The 26119-nt window shown below is 39.4% G+C and overlaps 1 protein-coding gene across 4 annotated transcripts; it reads left to right on the forward strand.

Moving 5' to 3' along the window:
• The first annotated feature begins 132 nt into the window (after positions 1–132).
• LOC122563952 (BTB/POZ domain-containing adapter for CUL3-mediated RhoA degradation protein 2) lies at positions 133–26119 on the forward strand. 4 transcript variants are annotated; one of them, XM_043718281.2, is made up of 7 exons: positions 133–429; positions 14086–14410; positions 18125–18294; positions 20187–20276; positions 20387–20439; positions 21664–21859; positions 22495–26119. In XM_043718281.2, the coding sequence occupies exons 2-7, from the start codon at positions 14197–14199 to the stop codon at positions 22729–22731; spliced, it is 960 nt and encodes a 319-aa protein (XP_043574216.1). In that variant the 5' UTR covers positions 133–429; positions 14086–14196; the 3' UTR covers positions 22732–26119. The 4 variants fall into 4 exon arrangements, with proteins under 4 accessions (XP_043574216.1, XP_043574219.1, XP_043574217.1 ...); XM_043718282.2 differs by lacking the exon at positions 133–429 and adding an exon at positions 481–636; XM_043718283.2 differs by lacking the exon at positions 133–429 and adding an exon at positions 9414–9531.

Raw genomic sequence — 26119 nt, forward strand, 5'->3', positions numbered from 1 at the left:
GGGCTCGTGCAACATTCTTTATTTTTGATCTCTCTCAGCAGACAGAGCGGTGAACTTTCGTTTGCCTTATTTCGAAATTTTAGGAGACAGAAGGATTTTTTAAAATGACTCACTTCAGCACAACATAGAATAGCGATTTAAGCAATCGTACCTCACTCTTTTGTCATACTAAATGATAAATTTACCGGTGGACCCGCTAAGAATGGCACCAACCATTTAACGTCGCTCCGGCTGTATTGTCAGTGCAAGACGACGGCGGGAAATATTTGTGCGCGTGTACAGTGAGTCGGGTGCCGGCGGGGGAGGCCTGCGCAGTAAGACAGGTGCCGGCGGGGGTCGAAGTCACGTGCGACCACCCTCGCGCCGGAAGTGGAGGAGGAGCGGCCGCGGCGGTGGTGGTTTGGATGGTCGGCACGGTAACTCCTGCAGGTACTGGGCCTACTTCGGAGGGGGTGGATGGGTGGGGAGTGAATTACCTGACTAAAACAATCTAACTCGCTGTGGACGGTGCTGTGAGAACGCGAGTTCAGCAAAACGGACTGGGCGCCCATCGACAAAGGGATGGACATGTCAGCAACCGTCTCAACAGAAGCGAGTTCACGTTCCTCATGGCAGCTGGAAGAAATGATCGTAGAGGTTGGCACTCTCTCAGGCTGACCGGAGACCTTTAACTGAACCGTTTAACTGGGCTAGGCTATTGGTAAAGGGTGGAACTGGATATTCCCAAGGCTGCATCGGTTTCAACACGTTCTCCCCTTGGCCTCACCAATACTGCTGAGCATCCCCACTGTTTCTAAATGACCAGATTGTACTCACGATGTGGAGGTGCCAGTATTGGACTGGGGTGCACAGAGTTAAAATTTGCACAACATCAGGTTCCAAATAAATCTGCTGGACTATAACCCGATGTTGTGTGATTTTTAACTTTGTCCAGACTGTACTCAGCAACAGCAATTTCTACTAATGTTGGAAAGATGAAAGAAGCCTTCAGCTTTTGTTGCTTTCAGTCCCTTTGTTACTGGTTCCACTCCTCCTTAGTAATTGTCTGCAGTTGAATCTGGCTATTTCCAACATTAACATTCAATTTGACTTCAATAAAAGACTCCCAAACAAAGACTGCCTAGTTCCACCCCTGAAACATAGCCTGACCCTGGTTCAGTTCATCTGCTGAAACAAATTCATGTGTTTGTTATCTTCAGACACTGCTATTCCAATGTGTCTCAGCTTCCCATGATTTACCCTTCAAAACTTGTCATTCTGCCATATGTTGTACGTGTACCAAGTCCCTTTCAGTGTCCATTCTGCCCAATTAAGTGATATTACATTTTGAAGTTTTCATCCTTATTTTCAGATTTTGCCAGAACTTTATCCTTCCTTATATGATTTTGATCTTATTTGATTTATTTTTGTCTCATACCCAAGTAACAAAAAGTATTGCTTTGCATGCTAGCCAGACAAATCATACCTTATGTAAGTATATTAGGGTATAGAATAAAGCGAAAATGCAGAGAATGATCAACACTGATACATGAGAGGTCTGCTCATAAATCTGGTAATAGCAGGGAAGAAGCTGTCCTTAAATCTGCTGTTATGTGTTTTGAAACTTTTGCGTCTTCTGTCCAATGGAAGAGATTATAACCAGGGTGGGAGGGGTCATAGATTATGTTGGCTGCTTTCTGAATCAACAGAATTATAGACTTTGTCAATGTAAGGAAAGCTGATGTGTGTGATGGACTGTGGTGCATTCACAACTCTGTAATTTTTTGTGGTCTTGCGCAGGGCCCTACCAAGCTGTGAAGCATTCGATAAGATGTTTTCAATGGTGCATTCATAAAAAATGGTAAAAGCCATTGTGGACATGCTGAATTTCCTTAGCCTTCGAGGGAAGTAGAGGCACACCAGTCAAGTGGAATGGATGGACTAGGATAAATTGTTGGTGATATTTATTCCTAGGAGATTGAAGCTCTTGACTATCTCCCCTCAGCACCATTGGTACAGACAGGGGCATGTCCTTCATACTGCTTCCTGAAGTCAATGATCAGCTGTTTTGTTTTGCTGACATTGAGAGAGAGATTGTAGTCTTTATACCATACCACTATGCTCTCTATCTCTTTCCTGTACTCTGTCTCATTATTGATTGAGATCCAACGCAATACAATTGTGTCAGCAAATTTGTAAATAGAGTTAGAGATGAATTTGGTCACACAGTCGTGTCAGCATTAGGAATATCGCAAGAGGCTGAATATCCAGCTTTGTAGGGCACTGGTGTTGAGGATTATCATGGAGGTGATGTTGTCGCCCGTCTTTACTGATTGTGATCTGTGGGTCGGGAAGCCAAGGATCCAATTGCAGAGGGTGAAGCAGAATTCTGGATCTGGGTTTGGAGATGTGGTTGGTTGGAATTATGGTGTTGAAGGTGGAGCTGAAGTCAACAAACAGGAGTCTGATGTACGGGTCCTTGTTATCCACATGTTCCAAGCATGAGTGTAGGGCCAGGAAAATGGCATCTGCCGTGGGCCTGTTGCCGTGTGCAATTTCCTGCAGACTCTAACTCCCCAACATGTCTATAATGTTCATACTCTGGTCACTTGAATTTAATTCCTCTGTTGTTGGTGACTATGTCTTTACCAGTCTCATTCCCTTCCGAAAGATTTCTGTACTGCTGTTTGTCTTTTAAGACACTTAAACCTACTGCTTTGATAAAGCTTTTGGTCATCTACCATCTCATTCTTGTGGCTCGGCATCAAATTTTGGTTCTTGGCTCTCCTATGAAATAAGTGCCTTGGAACATGTTACTGTGTTAAAGTCGTATGTAGACTTGGCAAGAAGGCAGCGATTCAGTAGAACTGCCTTGGATAGCTCTGCCTAACAGCCAAGGCATATTGGTGGGTTTTTTTTAACCATCCCTGGCCAACTTCTATGGAGAAATTGTTAATTTAAAAACATGAAGAACACATATTCATTGACAATTTGGAGTCTGACGGATGCCAAAAGGAAAAGGAGCAAGCAAACAGCAGTATGAAGGACACTCCCCCACAGCAGCAGCCTCTCCCGAACACCCGGGGGACCTGACAGACTCACAGAAATTGGCAGCAGCGATGGCGAGACTTACCATGAAGGTTAAGGGTGTGATCGAGGCGATCCGTGCCCAAGTCCAACCCATCGTGTCCATGTTGCAGAAGCATGAACGGGGAGCTCCAGGTCCTCAGGGAGCGGATAGAGGAGGTGGAGGGTTGAACCACAGGCTTGGAAGTGGCTATCGGGTCCTTGTCCGGACGGATGCAGGTACTGAAGCAGGAAGTGCAGGCCTTGCGTGATCAGGTCGACGCCCTCGAAAGTCAAGGTAGGAGGACGAATCTTTGGATTGTTGGGCTCACAGAGGGTGAAGATGGTGGGTAGCCAGTCAGCTTGTTTGAAAACTGGCTGCCGCAGTTCCTGGGCCTTCAAATTGAATCTGGACGGCTGCACATTGAGGGGCTGGGCCTGTACAGTGCCCCACCTGGTCCTATCGCACTTCCTCACATACAGGTACAAGCATAGAAGCCTCCAGATTACTGGGGAAAGATCCACAGGCACTGCTGCACAAGGGGTCAAAGATCATGTTTTTCCAGGACTTCTCAGCTGCTATAATTTGAGAGAGGAAATCCTTCGATGAAGTTTAAAAAAAAAGCTGAGGAACCTGGGCATCCAGTACTCCATGAGGTACCCCGCGGTGCTCCATTTCAGCCACGCAGATTCAGTTTATATGTTTGACTGCGGATAAAGCCAAGAACTTTGTAGACACTTTAAAATTATCCAATTAGTCTGAAGAATACGGTTAATGTTCCTCCTGTTTTCCTTCTATCCCTGTGTTTTCCCTTTCCCTTTTTTCTCTTTCCATAATTTTTAAAAAATTCTTGGAATATGTTGTTCCTATTATATTTTTATAACTGGATTTTATCACAGAATTTTGTGGGTGCCTTTTGTTGTTTTCCCCTTTTTTTATTCTTTTAGTCACAAGTTGGGTGATATGGAACCGGGGATAGGAGTGCTTATTCTGACTTTGTCGTCTTTTGTTGACTTAAGGGTCATCTCCTTGTTTATTTATTTATTTTTGCCTAAGGCTGTGGCACAGTCCAGGCCTGAAGGAGCTGTGCAGGAGGGGATGGGTAGGGCATGTGCCCCCTGTCGGCAGGGGGGAGAGTCTCCTGTTCAAGATTTTATGTTTGGTTTCTTTGTAGTTTTTTGGTAGCAATAGTTGTTTGTAGTTAGGATAGGGTATTTTTGTATACACAATTTTGCGACTCTTCATTTACTTGTGCTCGGCACATTGCAAGCAGGGTTCTCCTCGGGGGTTCAAGGATCTCTGAAAGGGGATAGGGCTAAGTGTCTTGTTAAATGATGCACCTGGAACATCAAGGGAAGTCATCCACCTGTTAAAGGAAAAAAGGTGCTAGCTTTAAGAGGAAATGTCTTGATATCGTCTGTTGCAGGAAACCCATCTTGATGATGGGGGACATCTGAAGTTATAACAGGGGATTATGATTGGTTATTCTTTTCATTCTTTACTACTAAAAGTAGTGAAGTGGCTGTACTTATCCAGAAAAATCTTCCATTCACATTATTAGAGTAGGTGAAAGATGAGCAAGGACAGTTTGTGATACTCAAGGCCTAATACGTGGGGAGGAATATAGCATTTTAAATGTCTACTGTCCTCTGGCACATCCCCTCAAATTTTTGATTATTGCCTTTTCTAAGTTGAGTGCCTTTGGAACACGGCACATTATTATGGGGGGGGGATTTCAATTGTCCTTTGGATCCAACAGTGGACAGGATGCCTTGTGGGCCCTCAACTATTTCTTCGCAGGTCAAGCAGGTGGTTGATTTATGGGAGGAGTTGGGGCTGGTGGACATTTGGAGATATCTTCACTCTACCGGCGGGACTTCATTTTTTTTCAAACTCACATAAATGTCACACAAGGATTGGTATTTTTTGGCTCCCTCGACACTTCTGGATTCAATTATGGGTTGTAAAATTGGGAATATAGGTATCTCTGATCACACAACGGTATATTTGGAGGTTAAGGCCAAGAGTGAGTGGCTAGGTTTGTGGCACTGGCATCTGGATCCTTTTCTCCTTAAGGATTCCAAATTTGTGGAATGCTTTTTGAGGGAGTTTCAGGACGACTTGACTATCAACTTGAGCACAGCTAGTAGTCCATCTATGCTATGGGAGACCGCTAAGGCCTCTGCTAGGGGATTAGCTATTTCCTGTTTGGCTAGCCGGAAATGACCGAGGGGAGAACAGCAGCGTCTACTTGAGACGTGGCCGAAAGCTGCTGAGATGGCATGTTTTGTGAGGCCTTTGGTAACCAAGCTACAGCAGATCACAGCCCTTTGGGCTGCCTTGAATTCAATACTTACACAAACCGCAAAGAAAGAACTTGCTTTTGTGAAACAAAGGCTGCTCGATATGGGGATAGGCCAGCGAAGTATTTAACATATCTGACTAGAAAAAAGCGTGCTCCTTAATCCATTACTGCAGTTAGAAACTGCGCCGGGGTCCTTACATACGATGTCAAAAGGATTAATGAGTCTTTTTGGTCTGAAGGTTGCGAGGATAGGAGAGCCAAGATGGAAGCTCTTTTTTTTAAGAGCCTGGACCTCCCCGGGGACAACCCTGGAAAAGGCCTCCCTCCTTAATGCCCCCTTGACGGTTCAGGAAATACAGGAGGCAGCTAGGCAACTTCAAAGTGGGAAAGCACCTGGTCCTGATGGTATCCCGGGTGAGTTTTACAAGGAGTTTATAGGGATTCTGTCAGGGTCGATGCTAGAAATGTACAATCACTCCTATATGCATGATTGCCTACCACCATCTTTGGGAGAAGCTAATATTTCCTTCATTCTTAAGAAAGGAAGGGTTCCTGAAGATTGTGCCTCATACAGGTCCATCTCTCTATTAAGTTTAGATTTTAAGTTTCTGTCTCAGAGTTGGGCGCTAGGATTGGAGAAGGTATTTCCCCATATTGTCAAAGAGGGCCAGGCAGTTTTTATAAGGGGCTGTAGGTCTTCTAATAATATTAGAAGGTTGCTGAGTGTGAACCAAGCATGTCAGCAGCAATCGATCCAGGGGTTGGTGATTTCCTTAGCTGCAGAGAAAGCATTTGACCAGTACCTCTTTTATGCCTGAGAGCAGTTTGGGTTGGGTGGGGTCTTTGCTAGGTGGGCAGAGGTTTTATATTGCCACCCTCTAGCCGCAGTCATAACCAATGGGGTGAATTCTGGGAACTTTAGGATTGGCAGGGGTAGTCATCAAGGCTGCCCCCTCTCACTTGTTGTTTACGTTGGTGATAGAGCAGCTGGCAAAGGTCATTCGTCAGAATGTCCACATAACCACACTGGAAGTGGGATCGAGGGTACACAAGATTGCACTGTATGCGGATGATGTCCTTCTGTTTTTATCGGGCCTGATGACCTCCATACTCCATCTGATACATTGTATTAATTCATTTGAGGCTTTTTCAGGATGTAAGATCAACTTTGCAAAATTGGAGGCTATGCCTTTGGGGGACCTTAAGGAAATGCCAGTGGTTGAAGGTGACCCTAGGTTCCCCTTTAAGTGGTCAAGGGCAGGTTTCCAATACCGAGGAATCTTTATTACCTCCCATGTTTGATCGGTTATTTCGTACTAATTTTGCTCATCTGCTCAACAATATTTGGCAGGATCTTCAGAGATGGGAGGCTGTTCCAATTTTGTGGTTGGGCCAAATAGCCATTATTAAGATGAATGTCCTCCCTCATCTGCTTTATCCTATGCATATGCTCCCTATAATGTTTCCCAGGTCAACATTGCAGAAACGTATTGGTTGGTTTCATTCTTTCGTCCGGCGTTGAGTGGCCCCTCATCAAACTTACAAAATTGCAGTTGCCTCAAGGATGGGAACGAGTTGATTTCCCAGAATCAGGAGATATCAGTTGAATTCCCCGCTGTCCTTTGTGTGCAATTGGGAAGGTAACAATCCAGGCTCAATGTGGCTGGATATCGAGGTCTCCCAGGCAAAGTGCCCTCTTATTAACCTGTTGCTCATGGATAAGATGAGGACAGTTACGGACCACTGCTGGAACCCCATTGTTATTAGTACAGTCAAGGCATGGAGAGCAATGCATCAGAGTGAGGGTTGCTTATCCAAGACTTTGCTATTCACTCCATAGTTGCTATGCTGGGGTTCTGACCAGAGATGATGCACTCAGAGTTCAAACTTTGGGCAGCGAGAGGAGTTTCCAGCTTGGAAGATTTGTTTGAGGGTGAGATTGTGATGTTTTTCGAGAAACCGAGCTGAATATACGGGCTGCCCAGCAGAGATCTTTTCCATTTTCATCAGCTTAAGGATTTCATCCAGAAGGAAACTACGCTTCTCACTAAGCCCTATAAGCCCGATATAGAGAGGATGTTGCTACATGCCACAAGCACCCTTTCGGTTAATGCCCTTTAATTGCCTGCTGGATGGTAGGGCCTGGCAGAATATTAACCGGTTATGTGAGGTTTGGGAGCAAGAGCTAGGAGTGGAAATCTCTTCTGGAACGTGGGAGAACATGCGAAAGATCTCAATTTGTAATAGGGCATGCGGCTACGCAGTTAAAAGTTCTGCACAGGGTTCATTTGGCACTGGATTGTCTGGCCAAATTTAAAAAAGGGGCATCTCCAATGTGCCTCGAATGTAAAATAAGTGTAGGTACTCTTACCCATTGCTTCTGGACATGCCACAGGCTCCATGTTTATTGGAGCTGTGGTGGGAGAGGTAGGGTATTGAAGACTAAAGTTAGAGTAGACCCGATATCTCTCCTAGATCTATTGAATTTGTCATCTTTAGACGGGCATAGGAAGAAACTACTTAATATTCTTATTTACTGTGCACGGAAGAATATTCTGATGAATTGGGTGTCTGAGAACCCGCTAGGCTTGCTTTGATGGTGGAAATTAATTATGGCACACATTCTCTTGGATCTTTTCACAAATACGGTGCACCACATAACAGACATTTTTATTTATAAGGCATGGCGGCCCTTTTTGAGTTATTTGGACACAGATCTGTCTGGTATGTTAACTAGGGCGTTTGTTTAACCAGGGTGGTTAGGTTTGCTGAGCCCTGGAGAGGGAGGGGGGCTCCTGAGTTAATACGGGTATATATACAACACTCCCGTTTTTTGTTTGGGAGCTTTACACTGAGCATTGTTATTTTGTGTTCTTTTTTTGTATTATTAGTCACTTATTTATTGGTATTGTTTTGCACAGTGTTTGGTTTTGTTTTGTATTATTGGGTAGGTTAGTAGACAGTAGTTGTATTGTAATTTGTGGGGTTTTTTGTTGTACTGGTATTTGTTAAATTTTCAATAACTTTATATTGTTGTAAAGTCAAAAGGTTTTTTCACTAATAAATGTATTTACACAAAAAGTATGTAAATATAAGTTAATGTTATATAATGCAAGCATTTAAACTTTGACCTTAAAAAATGCTTTTTCATTTGACTACGAAAGTGCCTGCTGATGTAGGAAATTATGAAATGGCTAGAGTGAAATATTTGGCTTTTACTTTGCTTTGTTTCTATTAAGTACAGCACAAATTCCTACACTGGCTGAATTTTCAATCTAGTGTTGTGAACAATGAACTTAATGCGATTTGTTGAGATAATTGATATCTCATTGCTTTAATTTTGTTACCAATAGTTCTCCCTCAGATAACTTGGTAAGCACATTGACATTCTGCTGAAATTGATCATTCAGTGTTGAAATGTATTTCTGCAACAATTAATGGTTTGGATACTACTATTCTCAACTGTATTGACGTAGATTTTTTTCAGCTTAGAAAGATTCCATTTGGCTTATCACACCTGTGATTTATTCCATTACCTGTTTTCAGTTTTATCCCTCAGTCCATTGTGACGCTATTGGCCCCTCTATGAAATATTTGATTTTATTGTTAACCCACCAGGTAGCACCTTTCCAAGTACATTTGAGAATGGTGATTATTTCCATATAAATGAAATTATTAACTTCTCAAGTTTTGGACTGAAGTTGAAGACTGTGTTATAGTGATGGATTTGGAAATCTGCAGCGTATTTATTCTGTTTAAAAATACAATTCGTTTAGTTGGTGGTTTGGTGTTTTAACACTCATTTTAATGTGCCAATAATGTAAAGTACTTTTTTATTAGAATTTTAAAAATTCACTGGTGTACTACCTTCTAAAGAGTTAACATGATTAAAGTTACAGCAGCAGATGAGTATGTAACTTTCAATTTATTCATAAATGATTCATTCCGAGTATGTATTTGAACTTAGAACTTTTGAATTCTTTAACTTAAAACTTGGCCTGAAGTATTACATAGATGCATAGTCATCATACAAAAATTAACACAGTCCTTGGATGGCAATGACAGAAATGACCAGAAACTTAGTCAAAAATGTGGCTGAAGAAGGTGGTGGGTGAATGGGTTTCGGAACACAGAGATGTGACTGCGAGGATATTTTCCAGTGGTGTGCTTCAAGGATGGGGTATGATATTAATGGTATTTTAATTGTATTGCTGAGATACATAATGAAAGCCATTGTTTATTTATGTACTTGGAGCACTGCTGTCATATGTTTATTGAGTTTAATTTGGTTTGATTGAAATAGTATAGTGACATCTGAGACACTGGATTAGTATGTCAAAAGTAGGCATACAAAATGCTGCATTTTGTCAATAAACATATTATCTGGAAAAGTATCAGTGTCTAGTTTCATATTCTAATTGATTTGAGATCTGAATAAAACTGTAGAGCTGGAGGAAGAAAGAGATAGGAAATGGGAATGCCGTAAATTCAATGGCTAAAAATCCTGTGGATGTCAATATTAGGTGGTACTGCGAATGGCAGGTGTAAAGGGGACCACTACAAAATTTTGGACTGAGGTAAGAGGCAAAAGCAGTCTTCAAGCTGGCATTGCCATAAGTTCCAGCCAGAACTCAGTAGGACTCAGTTGCCCAACCCATAGACGAATTATGATGTATGTGTAGGTGCTTCCTACAACTTGCCCTGTTGTAGCTAGCTGCCACTAATATACAGTGTGTTATGGATAATCACTCCAAAATTCATTGGCCATCCTGTAATTTTATGATATACTCTGTTTAAAAAGTCTGTGACCGTTCATCATCAAATGCATAAGTCCTCCAGAGCATAGGAAAGGAATTGCTCATCAGTTGTAAATGGCTGACCCCAAATTCATCTCCCCCAGGGGATATATTGACTTAACATCCACACTATCTGTTTGAGAATTTAATATATTTCAATTAGATCACTCGTCGTTTCTTTGTAAGTTCCAGATGAAAGATTAGAGGAATTTAATGCCTGGGGTTTTTTTGGCCACAGTGGTTGCCCTTAAAACTAAACAGGAGTTCAAAACTGAAAGACAGCATTTTTCAGCGATACATTCTGTTGTGAAGTCCCTCAGCGCCTTGTCCTGTGTTTAATCTAATGTTATATATTAAGATTTAGGAAGTCACATTGTTTCTACCAAATGCCATTAATGAGGCCTAATGCTGTTCATTCTGTACTGTAGAGGCAGTACAGGATATGCTTACTTCAGATTTACAGAGCTGAACTAAAAAAATTCTTTTAAAAAAATTAACCTATTTTTCTAATCAACCTGTACAGAAATGTTAGTAGACGCCTCTAGAGCTTGAATTTGGATCTCCAAGTCCGGGTGCGGTAGGGACATTAACATGGCACAAGAGGGCCCTTTTAAAGTATAGGCACTACTGAGATATTCAAAGTTTGGGTGAAGATTTGTAGCTTGGGTGCTCATTGTTGTGGTTCTGTTCGCCGAGCTGGAAATTTTTGTTGCAAATGTTTCGTCCCCTGTCTAGGTGACATCCTCAGTGCTTAGGTGCCTCCTGTGAAGCGCTTCTGTGGTGTTTCCTCCGGCATTTATAGTGGCCTGTCCCTGCCGCTTCCGGTTGTCAGTTTCAGCTGTCCGCTGTAGTGGCCGGTATACTAGGTCCAGGTCGATGTGTTTGTTGATGGAGTTTGTGGATGAGTGCCATGCTTCTAGGAATTCCCTGGCTGTTCTTTGTTTGGCTTGCCCTATAATGGTAGTGTTGTCCCAGTCGAATTCATGTTGTTTGTCGTCTGCGTGTGTGGCTACTAAGGATAGCTGGTCATGGCGTTTCGTGGCTAGTTGATGTTCATGGATGCGGATCGTTAGCTGTCTTCCTGTTTGTCCTATATAGTGTTTTGTGCAGTCCTTGCATGGGATTTTGTACACTACATTAGTTTTGCTCATGCTGGGTATCGGGTCCTTCGTTCTGGTGAGGACATGCCGCAACCCAAAGGATTAGCCACACTACCATACATCAGGAGCATTTCAGAACTGACAGCCAGACTACTGCGACGACTAGGACTTATAACAGCACACAAACCAACAGCCACCCTCAGACAACAACTCACCAGAACGAAGGACCCGATACCCAGCATGAGCAAAACTAATGTAGTGTACAAAATCCCTTGCAAGGACTGCACAAAACACTATATAGGACAAACAGGAAGACAGCTAACGATCCGCATCCATGAACATCAACTAGCCACGAAACGCCACGACCAGCTATCCTTAGTAGCCACACACGCAGACGACAAACAACATGAATTCGACTGGGACAACACTACTATCATAGGGCAAGCCAAACAAAGAACAGCCAGGGAATTCCTAGAGGCATGGCATTCATCCACAAACTCCATCAACAAACACATCGACCTGGACCCAATATACCAACCACTACAGCGGACAGCTGAAACTGACAACCGGAAACGGCAGGGACAGGCCACTATAAATGCCGGAGGAAACACCACAGAAGCGCTTCACAGGAGGCTCCCAAGCACTGAGGATGTCACCTAGACAGGGGATGAAACGTTTGCAACAAAAATTTCCAGCTCGGCGAACAGAACCACAACAACTACTGAGATATTTTACTGTATGATTGCTTAAGTAAAAAATATACAGTGATACTTTGTAGGAAGGAGCAGGTGCAGGGGTTCAAGCAGTGTTTACATTTGGTTAGTGTGATATGTTAGGTCAAGGAAGGCTGTGTTTTTCTGCCCAGTACTTTTTTAAAAGTCTGCCCATTTATTTGCATCTTTGTCAGTCTTCTGTTGCGTGGGTGTAATTGAACGTTAATATTTCAAAGAGTGTATGAGGCTGTCATCAGCATGATTAAATATTTGTTTCAACCTTGAGAAATCTTGCTGAGTCATTAGTCTGATTCAGCAATTCATTTAATAGGTGTGGAAGGACATTACTCATTGTATTGCATACAAAGTTCAGAACAAAAGTGTACTGTCCTCTTTTGTCCCTTCCCCATAACTTTGTTAGGTTTTGTTTCCTTTCATGAATAATAAAGAATCCACGTCCAGATATAAACTTACATATTCTCAGAATGTTTGATTGTGGAACATTACTGACATATTACGAGTCAGCTATTACGAGGGAGCATAGCTTTAAATTAAGGGGTGGTAGATATAGGACAGATGTTAGGCGTAGATTCTTTACTCAGCGAGTTGTGAGTTCATGGAATGCCCTGCCAGTAGCAGTGGTGGACTCTCCCTCTTTATGGGCATTTAAACGGGCATTGGATAGGCATATGGAGGATAGTGGGCTAGTGTAGGTTAGGTGGGCTTGGATCGGCGCAACATCGAGGGTCAAAGGGCCTGTACTGCGCTGTATTTTTCTATGTTCTATACCCAATGCTGTCCTCGATCTAAGAGGTAATTCAATAGTAAATAGAACCAAAAAATTTGCTTGTTCAATGGCCCAAATGCTATCCAGCCATGAGTAGCGCCCCATGAAAAGTTAAATTTGACTTTGTTATTAGCAAGATTCAAACAAAAAAAACCTGAAAACTTGTATTTGCCTTGAGTCTTTCATAAACTCATAAAAACACAGAATATTGGTACTTTTAAAGTAAACACACTTTAAAAGTGTAACGTAACAGCCATTTGCACACAGCAAACCCTCAAACAACAATCCGCCCGCCACCTTAAGTATTCATTGCCTCCACCGTTGGTGCACACTGAATACTGCATCTTGTAAAAAGCCATTTGGTTTACTGTGTTCTTTCAGGATGAAAATCAGCCATCATTACCCAGTCTGATCTGTGAGGAGACTCAATGTCACAGCAATGTACTTGATTCTTAGCTACCCTATGAAATAGCCAAGCAAATCATTCATTTGTGTAAAACGTTTAAACTTGCAGGATTTCAAGAAGGTAGCTCGTCCTCTGTTTATAGAGGGGAATTACAGATGGACAATAGATGCACAGACATCCACATCCTGAGAATTATTTTTAAAATATCCACAATAGTCAGCAAATCATTCAAGAAAATTCAACTGAGAAATTGATCTATGTCACCAGCAGCTTTAATTTGAAACTCAAGTCTTCCTAGTAACCATCTTACAAATTTAAAATTTGTCATTTGTTTGAATTGTGAAACTTAATTGCTAAAATTATACATTTTGTTTGTTTTTATTACTGAATTGCTTTGTGTCCTCATCATTACATTGAATTTTTTATGGGAGAAAGTGAGGACTGCAGATCAGAGCTGAAAATGTGTTGCTGGAAAAGCGCAGCAGGTCAGGCAGCATCCAAGGAGCAGGAGAATCGACATTTCGGGCATGAGCCCTTCAATTGAATTTTTTATACAAAGACAGGTCATCATTAATTACTGAATGCATATTCAAAAGTTTTCCAAATGCTGAAAGGTAAACAAAACTAAAATTTACCATTAGAATTCTAATTGAGGAAATCTGGAAGTCCTCATAGGGTTGAAGACCAATGGTTTTCATAATGATCATTATTGGCCTGAATTATCCACTCCCTCCTTTATCTTACGTTTTAGTATTAGAATTGAAAACATTTCTTAAAGCACAGTCACCAGATTAACAATTTCAATAATATTCATGTCTCAAGTAATGATAGCTTTGATAACCTATAATGCAACATATTTTCAGATTAAGTATAAAATACTGTTTGTTTCTAGTTATTCATGTATTACAAAATAATTTTCCTTGTTTTTTCAGTGGTGCATATGTTAAGAGCATTTGTGAGTGTGGCCAGACCTTGGCTTGACGATCACGGCGGGACAGTTTAAGCCAACTGTGTGCAGAGTTACTATTTATCTACAGAGAGAAATGTCTGGAGATACCTGCTTAACATCACTATACCCATCTTCTGGAGCCAAACCCAAAGCCCTCAGCTTTAAAGGAGGAAGCATGGGGAACAAATATGTCCGATTAAATGTTGGAGGCTCCCTGTACTATACCACTGTTCAGATTTTAACCAGACATGATACTATGCTAAAGGCAATGTTTAGTGGAAGAATGGAAGTGCTTACTGACAAAGAAGGTGAATATAATCTAACCACAAGTACCAGAAGTAACCAGAAAACCAATTTTAGGTTTTCAGAGTTGTGATGCATATATTGATGTGTATTAATATACTGAAATCATTCCTCACATTTACCACAGTTTGGCAGGACTTGATGTTCCGCAAATAAAAGTTCTTTAGAAATAATTAAAATTGGAGATACAAGCAAGACCAGTTAACACTAATAACAACATGAATGCTGACCATCAATTTTACCCTTGGGAGTTCAGATAAAGCTGTGGCGCTCAACTTTCCAAAGCAAATTGTATTGTATAATGTCTAATTATGATGTCCCCACTACCAGCTAATTACCTTAAACTCAGCAAATAGAGAGGCTGTCACTTGGCTTCAGGGATTCGCATTCATTAAATAAACAGATTTTATTTTTGAAACTGTAAACTTGATTTATTTTTGGAATTGTGCAATGTGTAGGTGTGATAAAAATCATGTCTAAAGTTGGGTCTCCGTAAACACAGCAAAATAAACAGTTAAATTTACATACCTGTATTTTAATAATTATACATTTTCAAGATATGTTTTAAATTAGTACCACGTAGTTCTAATTGGATCATTTTCCTGAGATTTTGATTCAGGAAAAATTACACTTTGGTGGTAAACTTTTACTGCAAGCGAGAAAGGTTAGTGTGAAATCATTAATGTATAGTATGTACACGTACTAATTTATATCTATTACAAGTCTACCAGGTATTGTTGCATTGTCTAGTTGTCGTTTACTATTTTTGTACATTTAACATTTGAATGTTGTAATGCAGATGATAAATTCTTGAAGTCTGTATTGCATACAAAATAACTTCTCTGCGATGAGTGTGGGAACAAAAGGCTATTTTGTTAAATTGAGAAAATCGTTCAAGACCTAGATTCACAGTGTAGCATACTGCCAGGTATGGAGAGAAGATGAACCAAATTACATTTAGCTGATGCCAACCTTGGATGCGAAATGCTTAGAGATTCATGGATGCAGAGAAGACTGTGTGAGCACGTTTTGAGATCTTATGATACACCAGAATACAAAATGGCTTTGAACTTGCTGCATCCAGTTTTGTGACCTAATCTGGTAATTTTCCATTTTTTCCTACAAGAAAATTATATATAAACTCAAACGTTCAACATCATTTTGAAATGACATTCCTTCGTGATCTTCTTGAAGGAGGTCTGGTTTCGTCAGGTGATACGACAAGTTTATTTGTAAATTATTGGAAAAAAATGTTAAATGTCTCCAATTTTAATCCTGATTTCTTTGGATTATAATATTATTTAATGTTTCAGAGAATGCCTCTTTCTCTGTACATTTTCAATGCTTTCATTTTAAAAACCAGATCTGATCCAGTTTTCTTTTAATACAATTTATTTATTACAGTGTTAACGAGCTAGCAAAGTTCTCATGGGCTTTGTGGTGTAAAAGTAACTTCTATTAAAGTGCTTCTTAAAGATGCATCTTATTATGTTTAATGTGATGAGACAATAACTTAATTGTACACATTTTACAGTTTAACTGTCACTACAGTGCATATCTCTTAAATTCCTGTCTTGGTCCATCACTATCAATTCGATTGAAAGAAAGCGACACGACAGATATTGAAGGGACATGGTTTTGTTGAAAATAAATCTCTAACCAATGTGCAGTTTTAGGTTGTATCTAATGAAATCATAGTGTATATGTTTGACATGGCAACTAAATCACTGGACCAAATTAGTGTAACTCAATGTCTGAACTAGTTGAATTTTCAGGTAATTTTCAATGAAATTCCATATGGAATGCTTGTGGGATTAGAATTATAGAATATGGTATATTAACCAACAAAAACAAATCAGACATGGAAGAGTATGCCGGGGATGAGGAGTGGGGAGAGAAAGAGAGACAGACGGTGACTAATGGAATTCATATGAATCTATTCTTGGTTGCCTTATGATTCACACATCAGCAAACAAAACAAAGGAGCTCACTTTATGGTGTTAAAAGATTTGACGAGGTAATAAGTGAGAGAGTGATGGCATTTATTGAACTCTGAACCACTTAAGAACAACAAACAGGTTTTAATGTAGATAATGTATCACTTTGCATATTGGAATAGGAAATGTGACAAGGCGCCCTTTAGCTAAAGTGAAAATGAATTTGGCTGAGCTGTATCTCTCAAATAGAAGCAGTTGTACATTCAAATAGCACAGTTCTTTGCTGAATAAATTGGGCTTATACTCTTTAGAGTTGAGGAGAATGAGAGGTGATCTCATCGAAACATAATTTATTCTGAAGGGGCTCTTCAGGGTAGACATGAGGTTCTTCTCTCCTCCTCCTCCACCCCACCCCCACTAAACTGCAGTGTCGCGAGCACAGGAACAATCTCAGGATAATGAGCTGATCATTTTGGACCGAGAAGAGAGCTTTCTTCACTCTGAGAGTTCTAAATCTTTGGGATTGTCTATCCCAGAGCATTGTAGATATCAGAAAGAATTGAAGAACATAGAGAGCAAACAGGAAGGAGGAATTGAGGAATAAGGATTGGCCAGGATTGTGTTGAATGGCAAAGATGTCTTAAGGAGCCATATGTCTACTACTACTAATTTTTACATTCTCATATCTGGCATGCAGCAGTTATTGTTGTTTGAGAGAGAATTGTTGGCTGTGGTATAGAAGAGATATTTGCTCCTCTCTGAATAATTCTAGATTATCTTTTGATCTTCATCAGAACCATTGAGACCTCAATTCAATGGTTGACCCTAAGGGTGGTACATCTGGTCTTTTGAAGGACTTCCTCTTTTTGTATTGAACTGTCTTCCTGGTTCTGTCCTGAAATTCTGGAATATGGATTAACCTATAAGCTTCATATGTAAGATTACTGTCAACTGAGTCAGGTTGACTCCGTGATGGGTAGAATATAATTTAATAATACCAAGGCATCATCTTGAAGCTAAAGAAATTTGCATAACATGTTTCTAAAATTCAGTATGCTCAAGATTTACTCATTGTTAAGGGATCGGAAGAAACCTTGGTGAGCTTTCTTGTAGAAATTAATAATGTGTTTTTTAAAACTTCATTCATTGGATGTGGGGATTACTGGCTTGGCTGGCACATTTTGCCCATGCTTATTTGCCCTTGAGAAAGTGATGCTAAGTTGCCCCATTGAACCACTGTATTGCAACTGATATAGGTAGACTGACTGCTTCAGGGGAGTTCCAGGATTTTGACCCAGGAATACTGAAGGAAAAGTGCTACATCTCCAAGTCAGGATGCTGAGTGCTTTGGAGGGGAGATTTGCACCTTCTGGTATTTCCTATGTACCTGCTGCTCTTGCCTTCAATATTGTACTGTTCTTAGATTTGAAAGGTGCTGTATAAGGGCCTCAGAACTTCTGCAGCCCATCTTGTAGATAGTAACAGCCACATGTACTATGTGCATTTGTGAATGTGCTGCCAAACAAGCAGACTGTATTGTCCTGGGTGTTGTCAACTTCGGATGTGTTATGGGAGCTGCATTCATCCAGGCAAGTGGGGAGTATGTGAAAGTAAACAGATTTTGCATGGAGGGGTTTGAAGACTCAAATAGTCTTTTTAACCACAGAATCTTGTGTTAATTTAAGTAATTTAGAGGGGTACAGAATTTGATTCTGCATGGTGTGTAATCTTGCCTTGAATCACACCCCTCTACAATGGAATATTTGCTGTTTTTCCAAGCAGGTTGGATTCTTATTGACCGTTGTGGCAAACATTTTGGCACAGTTTTGAATTATCTGAGGGATGACTCGATTATTCTTCCAAAGAGTAGACGGGAAATTAAAGAACTGTTGGCAGAGGCTAAATATTATCTCATTCAGGGCCTGGTGGATATGTGTCAGACTGCATTGCAGGTAATTTGCAGCAGATACACTCTCTTTAGCACAACATATTAGTTTTTCCAAAGTTTTTTCAGTTGTGAAAGATAGGTGTAAAGTGTATTACTAGAGCATTGCTGTATTAGTAAACATCCTGTTGTCTCAGTCTTCATTAACATACTCTCTAATGGCAGCACAAGCATTAAACCCAAAGTAAAAGTTGTACCTTGAATAGTCCTCTGACAGAAAATCTAATTCTGCCAAACTATACCTTCAAAAGCCATGAGTACATGATCTGCATTAGTACATTATCAGCTCCACACCCACCCCAGCCTTAAACCTTCCTATGAATAATGAATGTTATCTTTCCTATGATAAGGAGACCAAAGCTGCGCACAGTACTGCAGGTGTAGTCCAACCAATCATCTGTACTTTTGAAGCAAAGTTTTCTGTTAGATTCTGACAGATTAGCCTCTGTCCTCAAATTGCCTTTTGATAAAGGCTAACACTTCATTATTTTTCCTAATAGCTTGTTGCATTTACACATTAGCTATCAGTGACTTACTGACGACACCCAAGTCTCTTTGCACATCTACTCTTTCCAATCTCTCACCATTTTAAAGAGTAGAATCATACCCTTCAGTTCAACCAGTTCACGCTTTACATGTTCCCTAACTAAACTAGTTTCACCTGCCTGCGCTTGACCTATGTCCCTCCAAACCTTTCTTACTCGTGAAATAGTCTGCACCTCTGTTCTTCCTATAAAAGTGTATAATGTTTCCATTTTTTCGCATTATGTTCCATCTGCTATGTTCTTGCCCTAACATTAAAACTGTCCAAATCGTTCTGAAAATATTTTAGCTTTGTACCATCTGCAAATTTGAAAATATTGTGTCACAGCCAAATCATGGATATGGGTGAACAGCTGAGACCCAAGTACTGACCCTTGCCAGATTCTGCTAGTTACAGTCTGCCAACAAGACAATGACCTGTTTATTCTTAAAATTTTCTGTCTGTTAGTCAATCTTTGATCTATGTTACTACAATATCTCTAGTACTATGTGTTTTAATTTTGTTAACCAAGTTTTTGTGGCGGACCTTATCAAAAGCTTTCTGAAAATCTAAATGTACAACATCCATTGACTGCACTTTATCAATTTTGTTAGCAACATAGTCAGAAAAATTAAGCTGGTTAAATACTGTTTTCTATTGGCCAATCAATTTTGACCATGCCCAAATAGACGATTTTTAAAATTCAACATCCTTTATGATAGATTCTAGTATTTTCTGTACTAATGACGCAAGGCTGACTGGTTCCATTTTATCCCTTTCTCCTTTCTTAAATAGTGAGGTGATATTTGCAAGCTTCCACTCTGCAGGGATCATTCTAGAATCTGGAATACAGTTACCAGTGCATCGACATTCTGTAGTTACTTTTGTCAATGTTCTGGACTGTACACTATCAAATTCTGAGGCTTTGTCAACTGTCAGCCCATTAACTCCAGTACAGCTTTCTTACTAGAACTAATTTCCTTCAGCTCCTCATTCTCCCTAGTCACTTAGATCTCTAATCCTTTATTCTTCCTGTATTTTCCTCACTGAAAACACATACGGAGCAGTGATTCAGCCCCTCTGCCCACTTCTTTATTCCCCAGTAAAAATTCAGCAAATTCTGCTTTAGTGGACCCATATTCATCTTAGCCAAACATTTTTGTTTTTATGTATCTGCAGAAGCTTTTATAATCCTTTTTTTGGCATTTATATTCAATTCTTCATATCCTTATCAGTTTCTTAATTCTTGAATTTCCATAATTTTTATGTCATTTTTCTTTGCTTCTAAAGTACAATTGTGTGAAGAATGATATGATTGCTTTCATTCACTGGTGACCTCTTTCATCCTCTGTATTTGTAATTTGATTTCTTTTTAGGAAAAGAATGAATGCTGTGAAGTTGCATGCACAATTCCCATGATCACCTCTCCTAAAGAGGAAGAACGACTAATTGAAACGTGTGCAAAGGTCACAACATTTTTGTGTTTTTTTTGTAATGGAAGATTTTTTTTTTAGATTTGCCACTAATTCTCCATATCACTTAATAAAAGCTAACTGCCTTCATTCTTTACCAACAGCCTGTTGTGAAGCTGCTACATAACAGAAGCAACAACAAATATTCCTATACTAGGTACGATAATTTGCATTGGGCTACACCTTGTTGATGTATGTAACCTTACCAGCTTTTGGAGACTTATTAAAAAAAATTATTGCTTTGAATCATATCCATCTCACATACAGTACAATTTTCGAGATGCTTAATGAAAGGTTGGGCAAGATCATTGGGGAGCAGGTGGAACCAGTGAGATTCTTTGTCAGGCGTAAGGTTTAATCTGCTCATTGTGAACTACATTGTTTGAAAAGATTAAGTTCTAATAATTTAGAAAGGGAGCTTAACAGTAGGCAGTTACCTCACAGTTTCTCTAGTACCTGACTTTCCAATGACTACTAGTGATATGCTTCACCAATCCGTTTAAGCCACATAACAATGAGTTTTGATGTTTGGTTCCAGAGCTAAATATTTGGTCATTGTCCTCCAGTGTGCACACAATTATTAGAAAAAGAGTGAACTTAAAATTTGACTTGATAAAAGACACTATACACTATTGCAAAGAACTGCACAATAGGCGTGGTCTTTTCCATATCCCGTTTCTTTTGTTTGAAAGAAATGCAAGTTGGATAAATAAGTTATTGCCTTTGGTTGCTGGATGTCCAGGTGATGGTCTGTAGGCCACATGAAACCTGTAGCCCCTGATAGTTTTTCTTTTTTGTTTGAATCTTATGGGCTTGCAAGTTGGAGAAGGACTGTTCTTAATGCTGTTGCCTTATTGGTCAATAAATCCTAAATCAGATCAGATCTGTTTATATTCACAGCTTGAGATGTATCCAAGCTGATTGAAATTTGATTGAAACTTTGTATGAGTCCCAAGGGACTCTATGGAATGCCTCTGTGCAACTCTCAAAAATATAAGTCTGCAAAGCTCCTGTTGTATTCAAATGTGTCCAGTATACAACTGCATTTTGAAAAGTCTCTAAGCCCAAATGCACAAATATTTAGGTAAATTCACCACGTCCACGATCATAATTTATGCGTTTTCTTCATTCCCTATTTTGAACTAAGCCAAATTTCAAAACTTAAACTGATTCATAAGAGATGAGGTTTAGCATTATTTATGAAACACCTGCTAAAATAGACTCACTTGGGTTATCGTAAATTAATGAATGTACAGTACTGTCAAATCAAGCCTTTGAAGATCTTGAAAAGCCTGTTACAATTGTGTGAAGCATTTTATTATATGTGTTCCTGCACTTTTGCTAGTGAACGCTGTTTAATTTAAGTCATTCTGTATCCCAGCAATTCTGATGACAATTTGTTGAAGAACATTGAGCTGTTTGACAAGTTATCCCTGCGATTTAATGGAAGAGTGCTTTTTATGAAGGATGTCTTGGGAGATGAGATTTGCTGCTGGTCATTTTATGGGCAGGGACGCAAACTTGCAGAGGTTTGCTGTACTTCCATCGTGTATGCAACAGAAAAGAAGCAAACCAAGGTACGTGAAAGGTGACCACCATTTTTTAAAAAAAACTGATGTAAGAGTAAAATTCCTTTAGTAATACTTGACTTTAAAAAGTGTATTTTTTTGTGCCTGGTCTCCTGATACAAAGTTATTTAAACTATGTCCAGTGGTACCCTGAAATGCCATCAGAATTTGGCAAGTCCTTTCTTTTGTACAGGATGGATATCAAAGGAAGACTTTGAGTTGGCATTCAGCTGTAATCCCAGAAGAAGGAAGGAGAAAGAAAAGAGAATAGCAACATAATTATCCTGGGGACATTCTTGGACACATTCAAAGCTAGCAGACAACATTTATAAAGCTTGGCGACAACATTTCAGTCATCATCTTTGTCTTGGGATTGGCAGATTATATAGATACATTCATAGGATCTAGGGTATTTCAAAGCAGTCAAACATTGTCCCTTCACCTCTGAGACTTAGTTTCTTGAAATGGAGTTGAACCCAAGGTGAATGCATTCCTTGTACTGAGTTTCCTGAAAACATTAATTTGAAATGTTTCACCTTGTTAATTATAAGCATGAAAGGAAAATTACACGTTGACCATATGCCCGATTCACCACATGGCAACATTGCAATTCTAATTGTTTACATTTTCTTCTAATTATATAGGTTGAATTTCCAGAAGCGCGAATTTATGAAGAGACATTAAATGTCTTGCTTTATGAAACTCCACGTGTACCTGATAACTTGTTGTTGGAAGCCACTAGTCGAACCTCTGGTCAGGGATCACACAGTGAAGATGAAGAGGCATTGGAAGTTAGAGATCGTGTGCGTCGAATACATGTGAAAAGATACAGCTCCTATGATGACAGACCTCTTGGACACCAGGCTACCTATAGAGATTAACATTGTAATCAGATGGATAGGTGTGAACAGTATTTACATTTTAAAACACTTTTTATCTACTAATGATCATCAGATGGGTTATCATGGAACATGAAGGCAACTGACTGAAGAGAGAAAAAAACCTGCGCTTTCAAGGTTAATTTTCTTTCATTTGTTATAATGTTGATTTTTGTTTGTTTAAAAAAAAAAGCCTTTGAGCTGAAATGCTTGTCAAAAGTTGTGAATTAATTGGCCTTAACTCCATTATAGGTTGTCTTTCTGTTGATCTTAAAGTAGTTTCAAAAATCTGAAACCTCAATTTGATGGAATTCTGGCTTACCTCTAGCAATGGAGGTGAAGTTTGATGCCAGTGCCATTGCATACTCCATAGAGGGAGGAAACAATAACAATGAGAATTTTCCTCTCATGATTGCTACATGCCTTTTGCTTCAGACCATGAAGGCCTGGGATTGAGTGCACCTCTCCCCTTTTTTGTCACTGTTTTTGGCTTTGGACATTAAGAGGATTCATCCTCAAATATCAGAAGAGTACATTTGAGTCGAAACCTGTCTGCTAATTTCATACTCGTTTTGCTCCTATTTCTGTTCAATATGGATCAAGATACTACAGTGCAATTACTTTCTGAACCATTGAGTGTGCCTTAGTTTACAACTCTTAAGTTCATCATTCATTCGTTTTTTTTCATTCATTCATTTTTACATTCAATGTTTTAGGAGTGCAGGAGGAGAAAACCGTTTTAGTTACCATTCTTCTCCAAGAATAATTCTTCCACACCAACTATGTCAGCACCTTTATCATTTCAGACACCTAACATAGCATTTATAAAATGGTGCATTGCATAGTGTTTGGAGGTGAGGTCTAGTCAAAATCTATCTGAAATCCTAGTGTTTAATACCTTTATTTCCAAGTCTTAATGAACTATGATTCTCAACTCTTTAATATGTGATGTTTGTTTTTTATTTGTGTTATGGTGAAATATATTTTACATGGTGTGTTTTTAATGGAACCTCCAAGGAAAATCTTTTAATAAGTAGCATTGGCAGTCTGGGAAGATAATGTGTTTACTTATCATTTTAAAATAATGGAATTGGATTTGCATCTGAAAATTATGTTAACTGGACCAAAATGTTAAGTTTCTATTTTTGTATGTGTACACTGCCCATTGCTTATCTTTGTGTGAACTTGAGATGGTATATTTGACACTACAGTGCACTGTTTGCATCAGATAATGGTATGTTGGCTGAAACTGACTTTATGTAATGTTTGTGAAACTAACTGAACATTAGTCATATATGAATTGATGAATTATGTGAGTAATTCAAGTTAGACTTTCAATCGGAGAAATTTTATGGGCTTGTGACTTAGCCAAGATGCAAGTCAGGATTAGACTGTTTTCAGATTGTGGTGAGATTCTTCCTTTTTCACTTGCCCCTGCCCTGAATCATACCAGTTGCTGGCTGACTATAGAGTGGATTTGACAACAACTGAAGCTGTGATTAAGAATCAAGTCTGCACTCTTAAGTCTGGAATTGAGCTCCTTTTACCTTCATCTAAACAAAATAACTTCCTTTCAGTGTGGCTTTCTGCTTCACTAGGAACTGTTTCTAGGATGCACTTTCTTTCATTATAATACTTTATCATGTTATGCAATTTATGTCAGAAGAAAACATGCCCTCAAGGGAAATCCTCTTCATGGCTCAGACAAAACAGCCTAGAACTTTAATCCCAACTATCTTGAGGATGACCATACACAGTGAGGGCCATTGGCAGGCCTACAGTAAACTAATTCACTGCCCTCATTAGGATGGTACTGCTGCATGTGAGTGCTAGTAATGGCCCCAGAGGTTCTCTGAGAGAGCAAGAAAACATAGGAGTTGAACATGAGCAATAGTCAACAACAGCCTGTAAAAGGGTGATTGGAACATTCTTGCTCCAGAAGGCAGGTTTTGCTTTAAAGTTGACATGCTGCAGGGTCACAACCTCCAGTCACACTTTTTAAGGGTTGATGGTATACGTGTTGAGGCCCTGAAATACTTTTAGCCATGAGCCTGTGGGTTTAACATCAGAGAATATATACAAACCCTAAACATATATTGACCAGTCCTAACTAGAGTGTGTGATGCAATTTTAGCAGAGGAAGAGCATATGCTTATCACCTGCAATTTTCAAACATTAGGTACACATTTTAACCTACTGAATTTCTAGGCTAGTGCCAAATACTATGTCATCTCAGTACTGTTTAAATGGCTGTACGGGCTTTACTGCCAGCCATCATATCTGACCGATAGTGTTGACTAAACTCAGTCACTCATCAACAGCGGTGCAAAATCTCCAAAGTTGTTTGTATTTCACTTCTTCAGTCAAAATTGTGTGAGAAGGGATAAACAAATCATCTCAAAGATGTAAAAATTGATGCCAAAGTATCTGCTAAATTGCTTGACCACCAATCTTTGATCCCCCCCCTCAAATGTAAATAAATTTGAGTGCATATCCAAGATGAGTTTCGATTGTGTACAATCACAGGATATAAGTAATTTCTTTAGAAAGGATAGTTTTTGTTTGCTTCAATGATAAATGGTCTGGCATTATCACTTTTATTATAAATTGGTTTCAAAGTTTACATTTTGGTTTCCTAAGCAACATGTAGATAGCTGTCACAATCCAATAAACAAATCTGGATTATCACTACATGTAACTGATCTCTAACTTCTGCAGTTCATTGGTCCTGTAGATGAAATATCCCAGTATTTCATAGTTGCAACTCAAGAAGGTTTACATGCTAACCTAAACACCAGTTTTGCAGTATTTTAATCAATGAATTATATCAATGATTGACACGCAGGATAAGAGAAGCAGTTGAGGAAAAGGGAACTTTTTAGAGTCAATATTGATTTTTGTCTTATAATTTGAATGCAAATATATTGATGTCTACTTACATTTCAGTCCTGTGTGAATTTCCAAGTCTTTTTTTTTAATGAGCTAATTTGCAAAATCTTCGAAGGCACAAATATTGCAGTGATTGAGGTGCTGCTTGCGTCTGTGAATATTGTAACATCAAATATTGCAATTAAGCTGTGAAATGGTTGTTTAAATTGTGGTTGCTGAAAGGCTTACAGTGAGCCCAGTTGATTAACTAACACTGGAATACTCACCCACGAAACCACTGTGTAAATAAAACTGCTCAGAATTTTTGACACTGTGATGGATTTTTTTTCCCCACAAAGTTGCTGTATCGCACATATTTAAAACAACCTGTAGCAACACTATTTGTAAGGAATAACTTTCTGGAAGGGTACTTCTACTTCTAGACCAGAGTGTTGCTCCTTTTTAAATATTGTACTAAAAAATTAAATATTTACTAACATTAATAAAATGTGGTGTTGCTTGA

This window comes from Chiloscyllium plagiosum, unplaced genomic scaffold, assembly GCF_037043375.1.
Source record: "Chiloscyllium plagiosum isolate Xiang-an unplaced genomic scaffold, Cpla_swu_hap1 HiC_scaffold_31, whole genome shotgun sequence".
NCBI classification, from domain to species: domain Eukaryota; kingdom Metazoa; phylum Chordata; class Chondrichthyes; order Orectolobiformes; family Hemiscylliidae; genus Chiloscyllium; species Chiloscyllium plagiosum.

What these genes read in the sequence shown, in the direction of transcription:
- LOC122563952 (XM_043718281.2), top strand. Translation starts at nt 14,197, where the DNA reads ATGTCTGGAGATACCTGCTTAACATCACTATACCCATCTTCTGGAGCC. An exon ending in TAATTGAAACGTGTGCAAAG is followed by an intron (nt 20,277 to 20,386) that starts GTCACAACATTT and finishes CTTTACCAACAG; the next exon opens with CCTGTTGTGAAGCTGCTACA. An exon ending in CAGAAAAGAAGCAAACCAAG is followed by an intron (nt 21,860 to 22,494) that starts GTACGTGAAAGG and finishes CTAATTATATAG; the next exon opens with GTTGAATTTCCAGAAGCGCG.